The 17,094-nt window shown below is 41.9% G+C and overlaps 1 protein-coding gene across 2 annotated transcripts in view; it reads right to left on the reverse strand.

Moving 5' to 3' along the window:
- PIAS1 (protein inhibitor of activated STAT 1) overlaps positions 1–17,094 on the reverse strand; it is a 106,085-nt gene that overhangs the window by 57,164 nt on the left and 31,827 nt on the right. For both annotated transcript variants that reach the window (XM_020808145.3, XM_020808146.3), the window contains exon 2: positions 5,170–5,614. In XM_020808145.3, the coding sequence (XP_020663804.2) occupies positions 5,170–5,614 (445 nt within the window). The remainder of the gene's footprint in view (positions 1–5,169; positions 5,615–17,094) is intronic.

Here is a 17,094-nt window from a genome sequence, read left to right on the forward strand (position 1 = left end):
GAACAGATCTCTGGTTTTTCTCTATTATTTTCCTCTATATCTTTGTTCATTTAAGAAGGTCCTCGTGTCTCTCCTTGCTATTCTTTGGAAGACTGCATTCAATTTTCTGTACCTTTCCCTATATCCCTTGCATTTTGTTTCCCTTCTCTTCTCTGCTATTTGTAAGGGCTCGCTGAATAGCCACTTTACTTTCTTGCATTTCCTTTTCTTTGGGATGGTTTTTGTTGCTGCCTCCTGTACAATGTTATGAGCCTGTATCCAAAGTTCTTTGAGCACTCTGTCCACCAAATCAAGTTCCTTAAATCTGTTCACTTCCACTGTGTATTCCTAAGGGATTTGGTTTAGATTATACCTGACTAGCCCAGTGATTTTTCCTACTCTCTTCAGTTTAAGCGTGGGTTTTGCTATGAGAAGCTGATGATCAGAGCCACAATCAGCTCCAGATCTTGTTTTTGCTGACTGTATAGAGCTTCTCCATCTTTGGCTGCAGAGAATATAATCAATCTGATTTCGGTATTTCCCATCTGGTGATGTCCATGTGTAGAGTCATCTCTTATGTCATTGGAAAAGAGTGTTTGTGATGACCAGCTTGTTCTCTTGACAGAACTCTATTAGCCTTTGCCCTGCTTCGTTTTGAACTCCAAGGTCAAACTTACCTATTGTCCCTTTTATCTCTTGACTCCCTACTTTAGCATTCCAATCCCCTATGATGAGGAGAACATATTTCTTTGGTGTCAGTTTTAGGTAAAGGTAAAGGTTCCCCTTGACAATTTTTGTCCAGTCGTGGCCGTCTCTAGGGGGCGGTGCTCATCCCCGTTTCCAAGCCATAGAGCCAGTGTTTTGTCCGAAGACAATCTTCCGTGGTCACATGGCCAGTGCGACTTAGACACGGAACGCTGTTACCTTCCCACCGGGGTGGTCCCTATTTATCTACTTGCATTGGCATGCTTTCGAACCGCTAGGTTGGCGGGAGCTGGGACAAAGCAACAGAAGCTCACTCCGTTGCGTGGATTCGATCTTACAACTGCTTGGTCTTCTGACCCTGCAGCACAGGCCTCTGCGGTTTAGCCCGCAGCGCCACCACGTCCATAGTTTTAGACGGTGGTATAAATCTTCATAGAATTGGTCAATTCCAGTCTCCTCAGCATTGGTAGTTGGTGCATAAACTTGGATATTGTGATATTGAAAGGTCTGCCTTGGATTAGTATTGAAATCATTCTATCATTTTTGAGATTATATCCCATTAGATTATATCCCATTACAGCTTTTCCCACTCTTTTGTTGACTATGAGGGCTACTCCATTCCTGCTACGGGCTTCTTGCCCACAATAGTAGATATGATAATCATCTGCATTGAATTCGCCCATTCCTGCCCATTTTAGTTCACTGACGCCCAGGATGTCAATGTTTATTCTTGCCATCTCCTGTTTGACCACATCCAGCTTCCCAAGGTTCACAGATCTTACGTTCCAAGTTCCTATGCAGTATTTTTCTTTGGCGCATCGGACTTTCATTTCATTTCCAGGCGCGTCCACAGCTGAGTGTCCTTTCAGCTTTGGCCCAACCACTTCATTAGCTCTGGAGCTACTTGTATTTGTCCTCCGCTCTTCCTCAGTAACATGTTGGACGCCTTCCAATCTGAGAGGCCCATCTTCCAGCGTCATATCTTTTAGCCTTGTGTTTCTGTCTTCTAGAGATGTACTGTGTGCTTTATAGGCTATTAAAGCTCTTGCATTTTTAAAATGTAATTGGAACATTCTCATTGTTCTTTTTTACTCCTAAAAGATATGCTCCTGTGCTTTTGATTCAAACATGCTTATAACTAAGTTTAACTTTGCACCTTTTTACAAATTGCAAGGACATAATCTTAAGTATTTCTGTCCACAGTTTTTTTCATAATTGCAAGACTGTCTTTAATACATTTTTACTTGTTACTTTTTAAAGTAATTTTGTGCATATGGAACACAGAAGCTATGTAGAGTTTAAAAACTGGCAGAATTACACCAGCTGATGTTGCCTAGAATTATTGCAACACCAAAAAATACTTGCACTTTGATACTCAGATGAATGTTGATATGGTTGTCTGTGATTGTCCGGTTGCATTATGGAACTAACCCATTAACGGGATAAATGTCAGCTGTGGGAAACACAGGCTTCTGATTTTTCTTCCCAGGAAGTCTATGAAATTTTGTAGGATTCCTGGAGTGGTTCGGGTGTTAGCTGGACTAACCTGACAGAATGTATTCAGATCAAGGTCCAAATGATATTTGTGGCTAGGGTATTTTTGCTCAGGTTTAGACTGTGTATCAACCATGCTTCTTCCTAGAGGGAACAGGCCTGACAATAGTTAGGCATACTTTAATTGCATAATGGCATAATTAATAGAATGACAGACTAATGGGGTTGGAAGGGGCCATTCCATTACACCCTAAGTATGCTCCTCCAGATACTAAAGAAAAGCACAAATGCGCTTCCAGCAAGTGTTAAGGGCAAATTCTTTCCAACAAATATACATACAAAACAAAATGTCTGAATCATTAACACCCACTAGAGAACACTGAAAGCAAATCTGGGTAATTATAATTAAATAAATATTTCAGAATCAAATGTATTATCTGAAAACTATTTATCCACAGAAAGAAAGAAAATCTACTTATTAAGAGTAACAAAGGCTATAGCAGTGGTTCTTAACCTTGGGTTACTCAGGTGTTTTTGGACTGCAACTCCCAGAAGCCTTCACCATCAGCTGTGCTGGCTAGGGTTTAAAGAGCCAGGGAGCCAACTCTTCTGGATTTCACCAACAATCAATGTGCCCTCTAAGGTGCGCGGCTGTGTGAGCACAAAGTGCTGCCCCCACCCACACAATGTTCATTCTCTGTGCACCACAGTGAGTATTTCCAGCTCCTTTGGTTCAGGCTGTGGCAGAACCCCACACGAGAAGACAGAGTTGTGTGAGAGAGGGCTGGAGCCCAACCCAGCAGGGCTGAAAATTAAAGGGAATGTTACTAGCAAACTACTAAAATGATAACACTAAGCAGGTGCAGAAATCAAATTCCCCTTGTGTCATAAAGAGGCACAGATAGAATTAATTAAAGAAATCAGAGACCTTGCAGGGCTGGCTATAATCTAGATAAGAAGAGCTGCAATGGACAGGCATTTACACCAGCCACTGAAAGAATGAACAAGTAAGTGTTGAAGAAATTTGAAATATAAAGAACCTCAGGTGTTTGGACCATTCAAACAGAAGACCATGAGCTGATTAAACACATTAAAAAGAATGCTCACTAGGACCCATGTACAAATACAGTTAGATCTGGAAATAATTGTACACTGACACAAGTTTTGTTATTTCAGCCAAAATAAATTCATGTTACTGTTAAATAATGAATATGGGCTTAAAGTGCAGTCTCTTTGCACTGTACAGTGGCGTCTCTACTTAAGAACGTCCCTACTTAAGAACAATCCAACTTAAGAACAGCTCCATTTGCTAAATTTTGCTTCTACTTGAGAACAGAAATCCAAGATAAGAACAGGAAAAAAAAACCTTTCCTGCTCTTTTTTTAACCTTAGGTCATCTTAGGTTTAAAAAAAAATTCTCCCCCTAGTGGTAGAGTACGTATTAACCAGCTTTGCATTAGTTCCTATGGGAACTAATGCTTCAATGTACGAACGCACCTCTACATAACAAAAAAACAGCCAGAATGGATTAATTGGTTTTCAGTCCATTCGTATGGGAAATTTTGCTTCAACTTAAGAATGTTTCAACTTAAGAACACCATTCCAAAACGGATTAAGTTCTTAAGTAGAGACCCCACTGTATGCTACTGCAAAGTATTAACCTTGAGAAATGCCTCTCTGTGTTGGTGTTTTAAGAATCATCATATCAAGCTCGAAGATGCATGAAATTTGCACTTTATGCAGAAGTTGTATGGCCTTCCCTCTAACAGTTTAGCACTGATTTCTTGCATTGGTAGCAGGTTTGACTTAGGACACCTTCCAACTCTAAAACTTTATAGATCTAATGTATTTGAATAACAAAAGGGCTAGTATACAGTTTTATGAGGTGACTACTTATTGGTTTCCACATTAAACTAATGAATTAACATCTGCAAATGCTTAACATTTTAAATCTTAATGGCTGGGGTCAGCAATTGTTAGCACTTGATAAAACATTTCATGAAAAATAAAGACTCCATTGCAATCAACAAATCAGATAATGAAGAATAAATAAGGACGTGTCCTTTGGGGTGGGAGTCCAGTTCCCAAATTCTCCAAAAATCTTCAAGGCAAACTTCCACGAGTCCCAGTCGACATTTGCAGATATCTATATTTCATTCCACTGAAACAGGACCTACATTCACAGTTCCACGGCTGTCTGTGACCTTGCTTCTATTGTTTATGTATGAAAATGGAAACTACCGTGGTGCTTCTTGGGAGCTGTAGTCTCAATACACCTTAGGCTAAATTGAGAATTCCCTTCAAAGAACTACAAGCGCTAAAAAGCACAATGGCAGCTTCCTTTCTTGTACAGGAAGCAAGGCCTGAGATAGCCATGCAGCCTTGAAGATGAATGAATAAATACTTTATTACAGTCAAAGACCAGTAAAACCAGCCTTGGAGATAGATGGTCTAGGTGAGTGAAATGTAGGTGTCTGTAGGTATGGGTCTGTGGGCCTGGAGAATTCTTGAAATTGGAGTCCAAAAAACAAACAAACAAACAAAACCCCCTGAAACTGCTCATTCCTAATAGAGGGTATGTTTGGAATCTGTGAATTTCCAAATATGAGCTTGATGCAATCAAATGCTTATGACTTGATATGTATTAAAGAACAATCACTGAAAGAAGCCCATAGCATAGCATCCAAAGGCCTGCTTCATTAAAACCATCTCTAAGTGTTTGTTAAATTGCAAGCTATGCTTACAATAGCTTAAAATGATTTAATCATCTGTGCTGTCAGTGAGCATCACTTATTTTTGTCTTCGTCATCTTTAGACTAGACTTCATACAATGATTCTTCTATATCCCCCAAGACCAATCCATCATCAAATTACAGTCTGGATGGACCAAGCAATGGACCCATGCTCTACTTTCTCAAAGAGAAAACTATAAAGAGTTCCTTGTATCTTTTGCAGAACACAGATATTTATAAAAAATCATTAGAATCTTACCTAGACTGGTTGGTTTTATCAGTTCATCCAACAAGTCATAAAAGGGTAACTTCTGGAGCTTTATATCTGGATGGACAGGATGGAGTGCTGAAGTAAGGTGAGGCAAGTCCAGTTCATGTTTAGGTCCCATGAGAGTAACAGGGAGCAATGGTGAAGTTGGAGGGTGGCCATCATAAGAAAGCTGTGGAATGGTAGATGGTGACAAGGTGGCTGATATGGAACTTGGGTGGACACTGGGGATAGACAAGTCTGCAGGAGTCATTATTTTCTGAGGGAACCGCCGCCTGTAAAGTTCTTTGATTTTCATTTGGACAGCAGGACTGCAGCCAGCCTTGAGCAAATGTAGGGCTTTTGTAAGGAGCTCGTGTTTGCGACCGTGCTTGTTCCTTCCTGCGTATCCCAAAAGCACTTGCAGTTCAGAAACCCGGAGGCTCATCACCATTTGCTTAAAGACAAATAAGAAGGAAAGACAACTATTATTAATCTCATGCTAACAGTGTTCATGGCATTTTATAGAATAACATAAAAAGGGAGTTTGGTCTTAAGGTTCATACAGTTTAAATTTAGAGGAGTGATAAAGATGAGCCAGGGAAGGGTAACATAAAATGATTGAGACCTGGGTTTCTTAGCAGCCACCATCTTGTATATGTTTTTTTCTTTAATGTTCTGATCATTATCCATTATTCAAACTCCCTGAGTCCACAAAACTAGGCCAGCGAACAGAAGATTTAGAACCATTCTGTGGATTGCTCTATCATCAGTGATTTGTAGGGTTGGTTTAGATGGAACGCAGAAACATGACCCTTTAAGAAAGCTGTTTAGTTCTTAGAACAGCTTCTCTTAGTGCTTTTATTCATGCTGTTTGCTCATTTTTATATTATAACAAACACAAAAACACAAAGACAATAAAAATTAAAACATATACTACAATACACTCCTTAAACTCACTATTTTTTATACAATATCACTTATTATATTTTTCCACCACCCTCCCTCCCTCCCCTTCAGGACTAGGTTCCAATACTTTAACTTTACTTTTCATGTCACCCCATTTCTCTCCAGAAATACATTAATTCTTCTTCCCAGGGTACATGTTCCATGTACCATGTTCCAGAAATGGATTCCATATTTCTCTAAAATCATTATTTTTTAACATACATTTTCTACTTTGCATATCACTGGTCAATTTATCATTAATTACTGTATTCCACATTTCTCTGTACCATGCTTCCATAATCTGATTATCACATTTACAATTATTTACAATTAGTGTAAAAGCAGAAGTGGATCTCTGAATATTTCAAGTTTCTTCTGTTGTTCCTGGGGCTGGTTTGTTGCATTTTCAGAGGATGGTGTTTTTCACAGAGATTTCAAGGTGAAAAATTGACCACTGCACCCTGGCTGGCCAAATTCTTACACAAAGGGTAAATGGCACATGTGGCTTTTGAAGATTCTATAAAGACGTTCCAGGTATATCTGGTACCAGGGAAGAATAGATAATGAATCTAGAGGAAAAGATCTTAGGGCAAATAAAGGCTTTGTTGTTCTTGCAGAACTGGAGAGATCATTCAAGTTAAGAATACTTAAAACACCCAGAAAGTTTTACTTCTTTGTAAATGAAGTAAACATTTACTTGAACTTGCACTGCAGTCCAAAGATGGCCACTGTAACTATTACAACCTTTCTAGTGTGATAATATGCTTGTATTTTAACTTGTATTTTGAATTCCATTCATCTGGTTTGATCCAAGAGAGGAATCTGGCTGTTGTGCCAGATCTAAAACGCACAGCTTGAAATAGCTCCAAGTCAGGAAAACTACCCAATTTATAAAACTTTAAGTTATCAGGATTTCACCACTGCACTCACTCCTTGCTACATCCATGCAGCTTCTTGAAAATAGGATGCTTCTTCCAAGCCCTGAAGTTACAGAAGAGATAGAGTGACTCCTACCCTCTCATTCAAAAGGTTTGTTTGGATCTGCACCATTTTCAAGTACTGTATTTTTTGCACCATAAGATGCACTTTTTTCCCACAAAACAGGGGGGTGGAAAGTCTGTGCGTCTTATGGAGCGAAGAAAACAGATTATATTTTCCTGTTTTCATCTCCTAAAAAATTGGTGCGTCTTATGGAAAGGTGCGTCTTATGGAGCAAAAAATACAGTAAGTGAAAAACATTAACAAGCCACCACACACTCCCTCCTCTCCAGATATGTTTTTGCAGTGAGCAGGCTAAAGACTATTGGCTTACTCATGCAAACGGCAGATGCTCTGTATGCCTGGCAAGTGCTGCCACAAAGGAAACCACTTTCTAATTCCTAACTGGGGGGAGGGCACACTGGGCTAGAATCCATATTTTGAGGTGCAAGTTCAAAAATGGAGGAGTATATTTTCTCCTCACCACATGCCATGTCCTAAAGTACTGCCTGAGTTCATGGGTAGGACTTGCTGAGATAAGTTCTGGTAATAACAAAATCTAGATTGGCCAGTAATAAATGGCAACATTTGTCTGTTTCTGGCTATAATGATAAGGCTGGGGGGGGGGGGAAGAGACACACACACAATGGAATGAATACAAGGAGATTTGTCTCTACCTAAAGCTACATTACTTCTAAAATGCATGTGGCAGAATCTCAAAGCATTTTGATATTCCCTTCAGCTTTGTAAAATCAATAATTTTGTTCTATCTAAAGGTAAAGGTTCCCCTTGACATTTTAATCCAGTTGTGTCTGACTCTACGGGGCGGTGCTCATCCCGTTTTTCAAGCAGTAGAGCCAGAGCTTGTCTGAAGACACTTTCCGTTATCACGTGGCCAGCGTGACTAGGGAACACCGTTTGACCTTCCCACCAAAGTGGTATCTATTTATCTACTTGCATTTACATGCTTTCAAACTGCTAGGCTGGTGAGGAGCTGGGACAAAGCGATGGAAGTTCACTCCGTCGCGTGGATTTGATCTTACCACTGCTGGTCTTCTGACCCTGCAGCACAGGCTTCTGCAGTTTAGAGACTTTTAAAAAACGGTAGAGGAAATTAACTGAAACAATCCACAGCAACTTGAACGCATATACATATAGGACTCCCTATAACCCAAAGACCCTGTCCAAACCAGTTTGCCCTAGACGACCCAATGGTTCAAAGGATAGCTTTAAAAATGCTGTATCTGATTCTCCCCATATTTTACAGACAGTACACAACTACCGTATTTTTCGCTCCATAAGATGCACCTCTCCATAAGACGCACTAAATTTTTAGGAGAAGAAAACAGGAAAAAAATAATCTGTTTTCTTCTCCTAAAAACTGGTGAGCCTTATGGAGAGGTCCATCTTATGGAACACACCCTAGGACCCTTTGGAGGCTAACCCTGCCCGCCCCGGGGGTCAGAGGGGGTGAAATCGCCTTCTGGGACTCGTCTGAAACTTCCCAAGCCTCAAAAGAGTCCCAGAAGGTGGCGATTTTGCCCCCTCTGGCCTGGGGGGGGGGGAAGGGTAAGCCTCCAAAGGGTCCTAGGGTGTGTTCCAGGACCCTTTAAAGAATCACCCTGCTCCCCCAGGGGTCAGAGGGGGGAAACCGTGAGATTCTGGGACTCTTCTGAAGCTTCCCAAGCCTCAAAAGAATCCCAGAAGGTGGTTGATTTTTGCACCATTGAATACAGACAAATTAGCCAATACACCCTGCGATTTATAGCTTCCTAGCTCAATTTTTTCTGGGAAAGGCTCTATACTTATCAGCACCCCCTTGTAAAATGTTTTATGAACTGATTGTACATTTTTAAACTGCATTTTGTATATTTGAAACATAAATATGTTTTATGAGCTGGTCACTCAACCGTAATAAATAAATTCAATTCAAACACATATACATACCAGAGAACAACATACAACTAGAACTGTGTCTTGCCAAGTTCTAGCTTATTCATTAAATATTTATCAAAAAACATTGGAGGGGCGGAGCTACAAACAGCAAAAGGCAGCAAGGAATCTGGCTCTCCAGATTTCTGCTGCCTGCCGTGGATCCAGACTCTCCCCAAAGAATTGGGGAGCAGGGGGGTTAGGAGGAATCCACCCTGCGTCGCAGGAGGGCGGAAAATTTCTGGGTGTGTGTGGAAAGCAACCACCTCTCAGATCATTTCCTTCTCCAGACAAAGGATCCTCGCCAGCACCATTTTTTTAATGTCATCCTAGCTGTGAAGCTCCGCGGAGGGAAGCATGGAAGATTTATAAATGACTGCACCAACAAAGATTAATGAGTTTCAACATTGACTCTGTAAATACAAAAAATAAACTTAAGAGGCTGATTTCAAAGAAGATAGTGTAATCAGAAGTGGCTAACAAGCTTAAACCCAGACGGATTGGTATTTTATCACTGCGTCACGCCTGCATAATAGAAACTGACAAAGGCAGAGACAAATATAAACTTTTACCTCGTATCCCCTGTTCTCGATGGGAATAGCTTCTTATAAACGTTTATAATAATAATAAGGGGGAAAAAAGAGGTTTTAAGGAGATGAGATGCTACCAGAGGTGGATATTAACTTAAAGGAGGTTTTATTATGGCAGAATCTACAATCGAAACTATTTGGTTAAAGTCGGAATCTGGGACACTATAAATTATCAGCTCTGCTCAGGTTTTGACTTTTACGATTTAAGTACTGTACTTTATGGCTCTTCGGTTGGAAGAAGTAAGCAAGCTGCGTTTCTTCAAATGAGGTGCATATCTTTGCCTATCTACTTTTCAACAAAGATGGATGTAACCGAAGGAATTATAAATGCTTTCCAGAATATACAACTTAACATTATGAACTGTCTTAATATGCAGTTTTCGGAACTCCAGACTGCGCTTTCGAAGATGAAGGAAAAGACAGAAAATTGGGAACTTTTGTCAGAACAGTGTACTGAAATGCAAGCGAGAGCAGATTTGCTCACGTCAGCAGCACAAGAAAGAGAGACGTCATCTGTTTTTAGAAAGGAGGAGGAAATATTTAAAAAGCAGGTTAAGAAAACTGATGTGCATTGTGGGAAAGAGGATCAGATGGGTGAAAAAGTGATGTGTCCTAATTTGATGGGTGTATATGGTAATCAAAGAGGCCCAAAGGCGAAGCGGAAAGGGGGATGGGATGATTACAAATTAAACATCACTTGGTTTCAGTGGCAAATTATGATGATTGAGAAAAATCCATTAAATCAGAGAGAAAATACTTTAACTGGGTTCCATAGATGGAATCATAAAATTAGGAAAAAGGAAAAGTTGATGATTTTAATAATAAAATGATTCTGATTATGTTTGGGGATAAATGACGATTAAGAACTACTAATTATGTAGTCTGAAATACGTATGATGAAGATAGGGTAATAATGTTATAAGATGTGGATAACTTTTGAATTTATGATAAAATGTAAAATTTGGATATGAAATACATGTATGTGTAGATGGAAAATAGAGTCTCAATAGAGCACTGGGGATTAGCAAGTGATATACATACATACATATACATATACATATACATATACATATACATATACATATACACACACACACACACACACACACACACACACACACACACACACATATGATTTTAAGGCACATATCTAAAGAAACAAACATCCACGAATTGCAACATGCTTAAATTTAGGAGGTGAGATACAGAATAATATACTTACTCTCTGAAATGTTGACACCATGTGGATTTCTGATATGGAATATATATTTGCATAAATTGTAAACTGAAGCCAATACAGTGTAGGAGATCATTTAATGCATTTATATAAAGACACTAAGCATATATGAAAGATAACATGATTTAAATAGCCAATGTTAGATAAATTATTTTGTGGTATTGCTTTGTTTGTCTTTCGTTTGTTGTTGTTAGCTGTTGAAATGCGTTTCTTTTTCATGATGGTAGTATGGATATTTTGAAAAATAATTGGAAGCCAAGGATGTGAGAGAAATACAGTGGTGCCTCGTTTACCGATCACTCCGTTTAACAATGAAATCGCTTAACGATGGGGTTTTGGCCATCACCAGAGCGATCGGTTAGCGATGGCCTCTATGGGGATAAATCGCTTTGCAATCATGGCAAAGCGACCCTTGCACGTCCGGGAGGAGGTGGGAGGATCCACCCGGCGGGGAGCTAAGGGGGAGCCTCTCATCCCGGCCGAGGGATCCCGTGGAAGCCCAGCCTCCACTGGGAGTCACCACCACCACCACCGGCCACTCTCTCCTCCACCGGCTTCCCCCTTTCGCCTTCTAGCCCGGAGTCTGTCCTCCCCCCCTCCTCGCAAGGGGTGCCTCTTGCAAGACCCCCGCCTGCCTTGCCTTAAAGGAGCAGAGAGGGCTCCAGGGCGTCGTGGCTGCTCCTGTTCCTGCTGCTGCTGCTCCGCCGCTGCCAGGCTCCCACTCCAGACTAGGCAGCGTAGGGAGCGCGGCCCTTCTCTCCTCGCCTCCCCTGAACCTTTCTTGAACAGCTGATCGGCGGTTTCAAAATGGTCACCCGCTGTTTTGCCTCCCTTAAGAGGCACCGAAAATGGCCGCCCCTATGGAGAATCTTCGCTTAAGGTTAGTTTTGAAGCCCATAGGAACGCATTAAATGCGTTTTAATACATTTCTATGGGCTTTTAAAAATCGCTTAACGATTAAATCACTTAGCAACGTTTTTTCCGGAACGGATTAACGTCGCTAAGTGAGGCACCACTGTAATTATTAGAATTAGTACAATTTCAGGACGGATCATACCTGAAATTTTTATAGAGCAATAAGGTTGATGCAATCAGACTTTTAAGAATGGATAATATTGTATGGAAATGCTTCCCCCCGGCCTATATATGTGGGGTTTTGTTTTGTTCTTGTTTTTTATTTTTTAGTACTGTTTTTGTTTTTTTTATGTGCGTGTGCTTTGTATGTAGAAAGAAAAATAAATAAAAATTTAAAATAAAAAAAACAAACAGAAAGAAAGAAAATACTTATGGCCATCAGCTATGTAATCCACATCTTGAGGGGAAAAAATCCAATAAAGGATGTATGAACAATGATTAAAACAAAAACAAAAACATTGTCTTGGGATAACATGCACCTTTGCAAAGAACATACTCTTTCTTCTATCCCAATTACTTTCTCCATGATTCATTTTATTCTACCAAAAGGCTGCATGTTGCATTACATCTGCACAAATATCTGACCTGTCAAACAAACTACTACTTCAGAGGCGAGTCTTAAAGTAATGTTTGAGTGCTCTTTTCCCTTTTAAGTATCATGACCCAATGAATGCAAGAGACACAACTCAATTTTTTTCACTAGTGTCCATGAATCTGAAAATTCAAGATTCATACGGCTGGAGTCTACAGGTAATTTCTTCTAGTTTAGATGTATTCAAAGCATGAAGAACGTGGGAGAGCTTCCATTTAAAATGTTTAGCACAAAAAAGCAAATTAGCCAAATCAATAGGAAGTTGATCCTAGGGCAAATTCACTAGAACAGAAGGTGCTTACTTGTAACTCTGGTACTTTGAGTGGTCATCTATGGATCCATACAAGTGAGTTTTGCATTTCCACAGAACCTGTCACAATGTCTTCTACAGCTAAGCTAACTTGGGGAGGAACGTCATCCATACCCCACATTGTGCATGAGTTTGCCCAACTCAATCACCTCAGTTCCTGTCTGCCACAAATAAAATATCCGGAGGAACATGGAGGAAAATAGGTGAGATGTATGAATCCACAGCTGGCCACCTGAAGAAAAAGTTACTTATCTGTAACTCTGGTTCTTCGAGTGGTCATCTGTGAATGCACACTAATGGGCTAATCTGCTCCTGCACAGAGCAGCCTCGGAATCCTCTAGAGCTCAGGCACATGGTGCCAGGAACTTTCCCATGTTGGCTATAACTCCAACCCAGCACCAAGTGCCTCAGTTCAACTGAACTGTATGCCGCTGCGCAGTATGCCAAAAAGGCAAACGTGACAGACAGCGGGGAGGAAGGGTGGGAAGTCTGAATTCACAGATGACCACTTGAATAACCAGAGTCTTTTTCTTCTTCGTGGTCTCTGTGAATGCACACTAATGGGTGATTAGCAAACTGACTTACCAGTGGAGGGATGTCACGAGAGAACAGATGCCAGGACAGCACAACCTATAGCGGCTTCAACTTTGGCTCGAACATCCGGTGATAATGTGCTGCAAAGGTGGATGGTGTGGCCCATGTGGCAGTCTTACAAATATCTGTCAAGTCCACTCTTCTAAGGAAGGCAGTAGAGGAAGCAATGGCTCTTGTGAAGTGAGTTCTGACAGTGCACGGTAAAAGTGCAATGGCTAGTTTGTACGCCAGACAAATTCTGGCAATTATCCAATGGAAGATAGATTGTGATGTAACTGGATGGCCGTTTGACTTGCCTTGGAAGGAGACAAAGAGGCGGTGTGAGGAGTGGAAAGATGCAGAGTGGGAGACACAGTACAAGAGAGCCCTTTAAACATCCAGGGAGTGAAGGGCTCACTCCAGGTTTGAAGTAGGTGTTGGAAAAAAGGTTGGTAACACTATAGGCTGGTTCAGGTGGAACACTGTGGCAACCTTAGGCATAAAGGAAAGATTTAGAAACAGAGTCACCTTATCAGGGTGAAGCTGGAGAAAGGGAGGGTCAATCCGGAGAGTAGCCAACTCTCCGGCTCGCCATGCCGAAGTGATGGTGAGGAGAAATGCAGTCTTTAATGCAAGCCGTTTGAGTGATGCTGTGGCCAAAGGCTCGAAAGGTGGGCCCATAAGTTTGTTAAGTACCAGCTGCAGTAACCACTGAGGTGTAGGGAGTTTGTAGGCTGGACGTAGATTCTTCAGGCCCTTCAGAAACTGTGGGGTGATGGAAGAGGTTTGCAGCATTAGAAGAGGGTGGCTGATGAGCCACTATCGCAGCTATGTATACCTTAAGAGTGGAGTGTGATAGGCCCCAGCAAAAAAGAAGAAATTGCAGGACTGCGTCTAGAGAGGTAGGTCTTGCAGGGAGATGATGTGAAATGTCAAAAGCAGAGAACACCTTCAACTTGTAAGTGAATGTGGTAGTTGTGGGATGCTTGCGTGCATGGCTCAAGACATCAGCTATTGTGGGAGTATCCTCCAAGCCGTCAGATTCTAAGTCCGGATGGAACTTCCTGCCCTTGGGAAAGCAGGTGGGGCAGAGGTGGGAGTCAGACATGGTCCACAGAGTGCTGATGAAGGGTGGAGAACCGCGTTTGGTGAGGCCACCATGGGGCCTATTCCCACCAAGTTCTACCCGGATCACACGGGCGAGCCAGGAGGTGAGGCTGAGGAGCTTAACGCCGAGGGAGGCCCGAAAAGAGAAAACAAGAAATAGGGCCTTCTCGGCAGTGGCTCCTCGCTTGTGGAACAACTTACCTCCTGGTATTCGCGGAGCTCCCTCGCTGGGCACTTTTAAGAATCTATTAAAGACCTGGATGTTTCGGCAGGCCTTCTCACCAGATTATTTTTGATTTTTTTCCCCTTTATTGTTTCTTTATTCTAATTCTTCTGTAATCTGTTGTTTTATTTTATTGTATTTTATCTTTGTTGTTGGCCGCCTAGAGTAGTCCATCGGACTAGATAGGCGGGATATAAATTAAATAAATAAATAAATAAAATATGATGTTTGCCCCCTCTTGATGAGCTTTGATGACTACCTTCTGTACTAGTGGAATTGGTGGGAACACGTACAGGAGCCCCTTGTTCCAAGAGGTCATGAAGGCATTGCCCATCGAGTGATGACCAATGCCTGCCCCTGAACAGAGGTTGAATTTTTTTTGTTGTTGGTCTGAGAGGTGAAAATGTCTGCCTGAGGCGTCCCCCAACGCAAAATCACCAGCTTCCAGGACCCTTTTGAGGCTTGGGAAGCTTCAGAAGAGTCCCTGAAGGTGGCGATTTCGCTCCCTCTGGCCCCCAGGGTGGAGGGAGCCTCCCAAGGCTCTGGGTCTGCCTTCCAGGACCATGGGGAGGCTCCCCCCACTCCACCATGGGCCCAGAGGGGGTGAAATCGCCACCTTCTGGGCCTCTTTGGAGGCTTGGGAAGCTTCAGAAGAGTCCCTGAAAGTGGCAATTTTGCCCCCTCTGGCCCCATGGGGGGGCAGGGTGAGCCTCCAAAGGGTCCTGAAACACACCCTACGACCCTTTGGAGGCTCCCCCCACCCCCCACGGGGCCAGGGGGGCTAGGGTGTGTTCCATATGACGGACCTCTCCATAAGGCTCACCAGATTTTTAGGAGAAGAAAACAGATTAATTTTTCCTGTTTTCTTCTAAAATTTGGTGCGTCTTATGGAGCGAAAAACACGGTAGCTTCTCTATTTCCTTAATAAAAAGTCTACTATCTACAGAATTTATCTCTAACTTTGCTCTGCCTTTTCAAAAAAATTATTTTGAGACGCAAGTGGGTTGCTATCTTGAATTTAGAGTTCAGACAGCAGCAAAATCAATATTCCTTTCCTTTCAAACAAATACTCTATTATTCTAAGATTCTCTGATTCTTAAGATTCTGTTAGGACTTGTAGCTGAAGTGACAAAACCAACTGCTGGCATATTATTGCCAGCAATGGCAATAATATGCCAGCTGACATAGTATTGGTCAGTATGAAGACTAAGTGTTCTGGTGAAACTAGAATGGGCCATTAATACATAGTCCTGGTTATGTTTTCATCAGGATGTGGCCAGAAGCCATGGAGACATATTGTTTTTAATTGCCACCCTTTAGGCACATTTAAGTATCAGAGGTAGTCTGTGGAAGATAAAGTGAAGTTTTCATCAAGCTGCATTATACGAGCTTTGGAATACACAGGGTTGTGTCCAGTAAGGATGCTGGTGGAAGGAGAAATTAGGCTGCTTCCCTACCCCAATTTTCTTTCTCCTGTGCTGTCCTCATTCTCCATTACCACCACACTCAACTCACACTTCACAGCAGATCTGAAGTGGTCTGCAAGAGGGAGGGGCATCACTGAAAATGGTCTCCTTCCCTCTTCTGAAAGAGGACAGTGCCTTCTATCAGTGGAGTGACTTCTATTGGATAAAAACCTCAACATGCTTTTTTCATTTCCATGTCTTGTTTTGTGTTTTGCCTATGGGTGATTGATTGATTAGGCATCCTTCAGTCTCAAGAGACTATGGTAATGTGTTCTGTATGGAGGACTTGGAACAGCATATCGTGTGGCTGAGAAGGCCAATTTGAGAGTAACAATCCCTTCCACACTGAAGACAAATACAATCTGTACCCTGTCCAGTTCACTGATTTTGCTGGTTTCGAGACTGCCTCTTTGCCTCGGCCTGCTGGACAAGGGTCTCTTCAAAATGGGAGAGGCCATGACACACCGCCTGCCTCCAGGCTGACTGCTCAAATGTTAAGGTTTCCCATCCGTTGAGGTCCATTCCTAAGGCTTTCAGATCCCGCTTACAGATATCCTTGTATCGCAGCTGTGATCTCCCTCTGGGGTGATTTCACTGAATTCTTCATACAGGAGATCTTTTGGAATCTGATGTTAAAGGGATCTGATGTTGAGCCATCAAAAACTACGATGCATGACACCATCTGAACCAAACTACGATGCCCTTCACGAAAGGACCTGATGATGTTAAGGAGTCAAGGTGAACATCCAATCTTAAGTATTTTTAAAAGGCCATCCCTGCTAACCAAATCAAAGGCCTTTGTGAGATCTATGAAGGCCACAAAGAGTGGCTGTCGTCATTCCCTACATTTCTCTTGCAACTGTCTGAGGGAGAATACCATGTCAGTGGTGGATCTATTAGCTCGAAATCCACACTGTGATTCTGGATAGACTCTGTCTGCAAGGACCTGGAGTCTCTTTCAGCACAACAAGGGCAAGCAGCTTCTCTACAACGCTGAGAAGAGAGATGCCACGGTAGTTATTGTAGTTGTCCCTGTCTCCTTTGTTCTTATACAGTGTGACGATGT

Source organism: Pogona vitticeps, chromosome 12, assembly GCF_051106095.1.
Source record: "Pogona vitticeps strain Pit_001003342236 chromosome 12, PviZW2.1, whole genome shotgun sequence".
Lineage (NCBI taxonomy): Eukaryota > Metazoa > Chordata > Lepidosauria > Squamata > Agamidae > Pogona > Pogona vitticeps.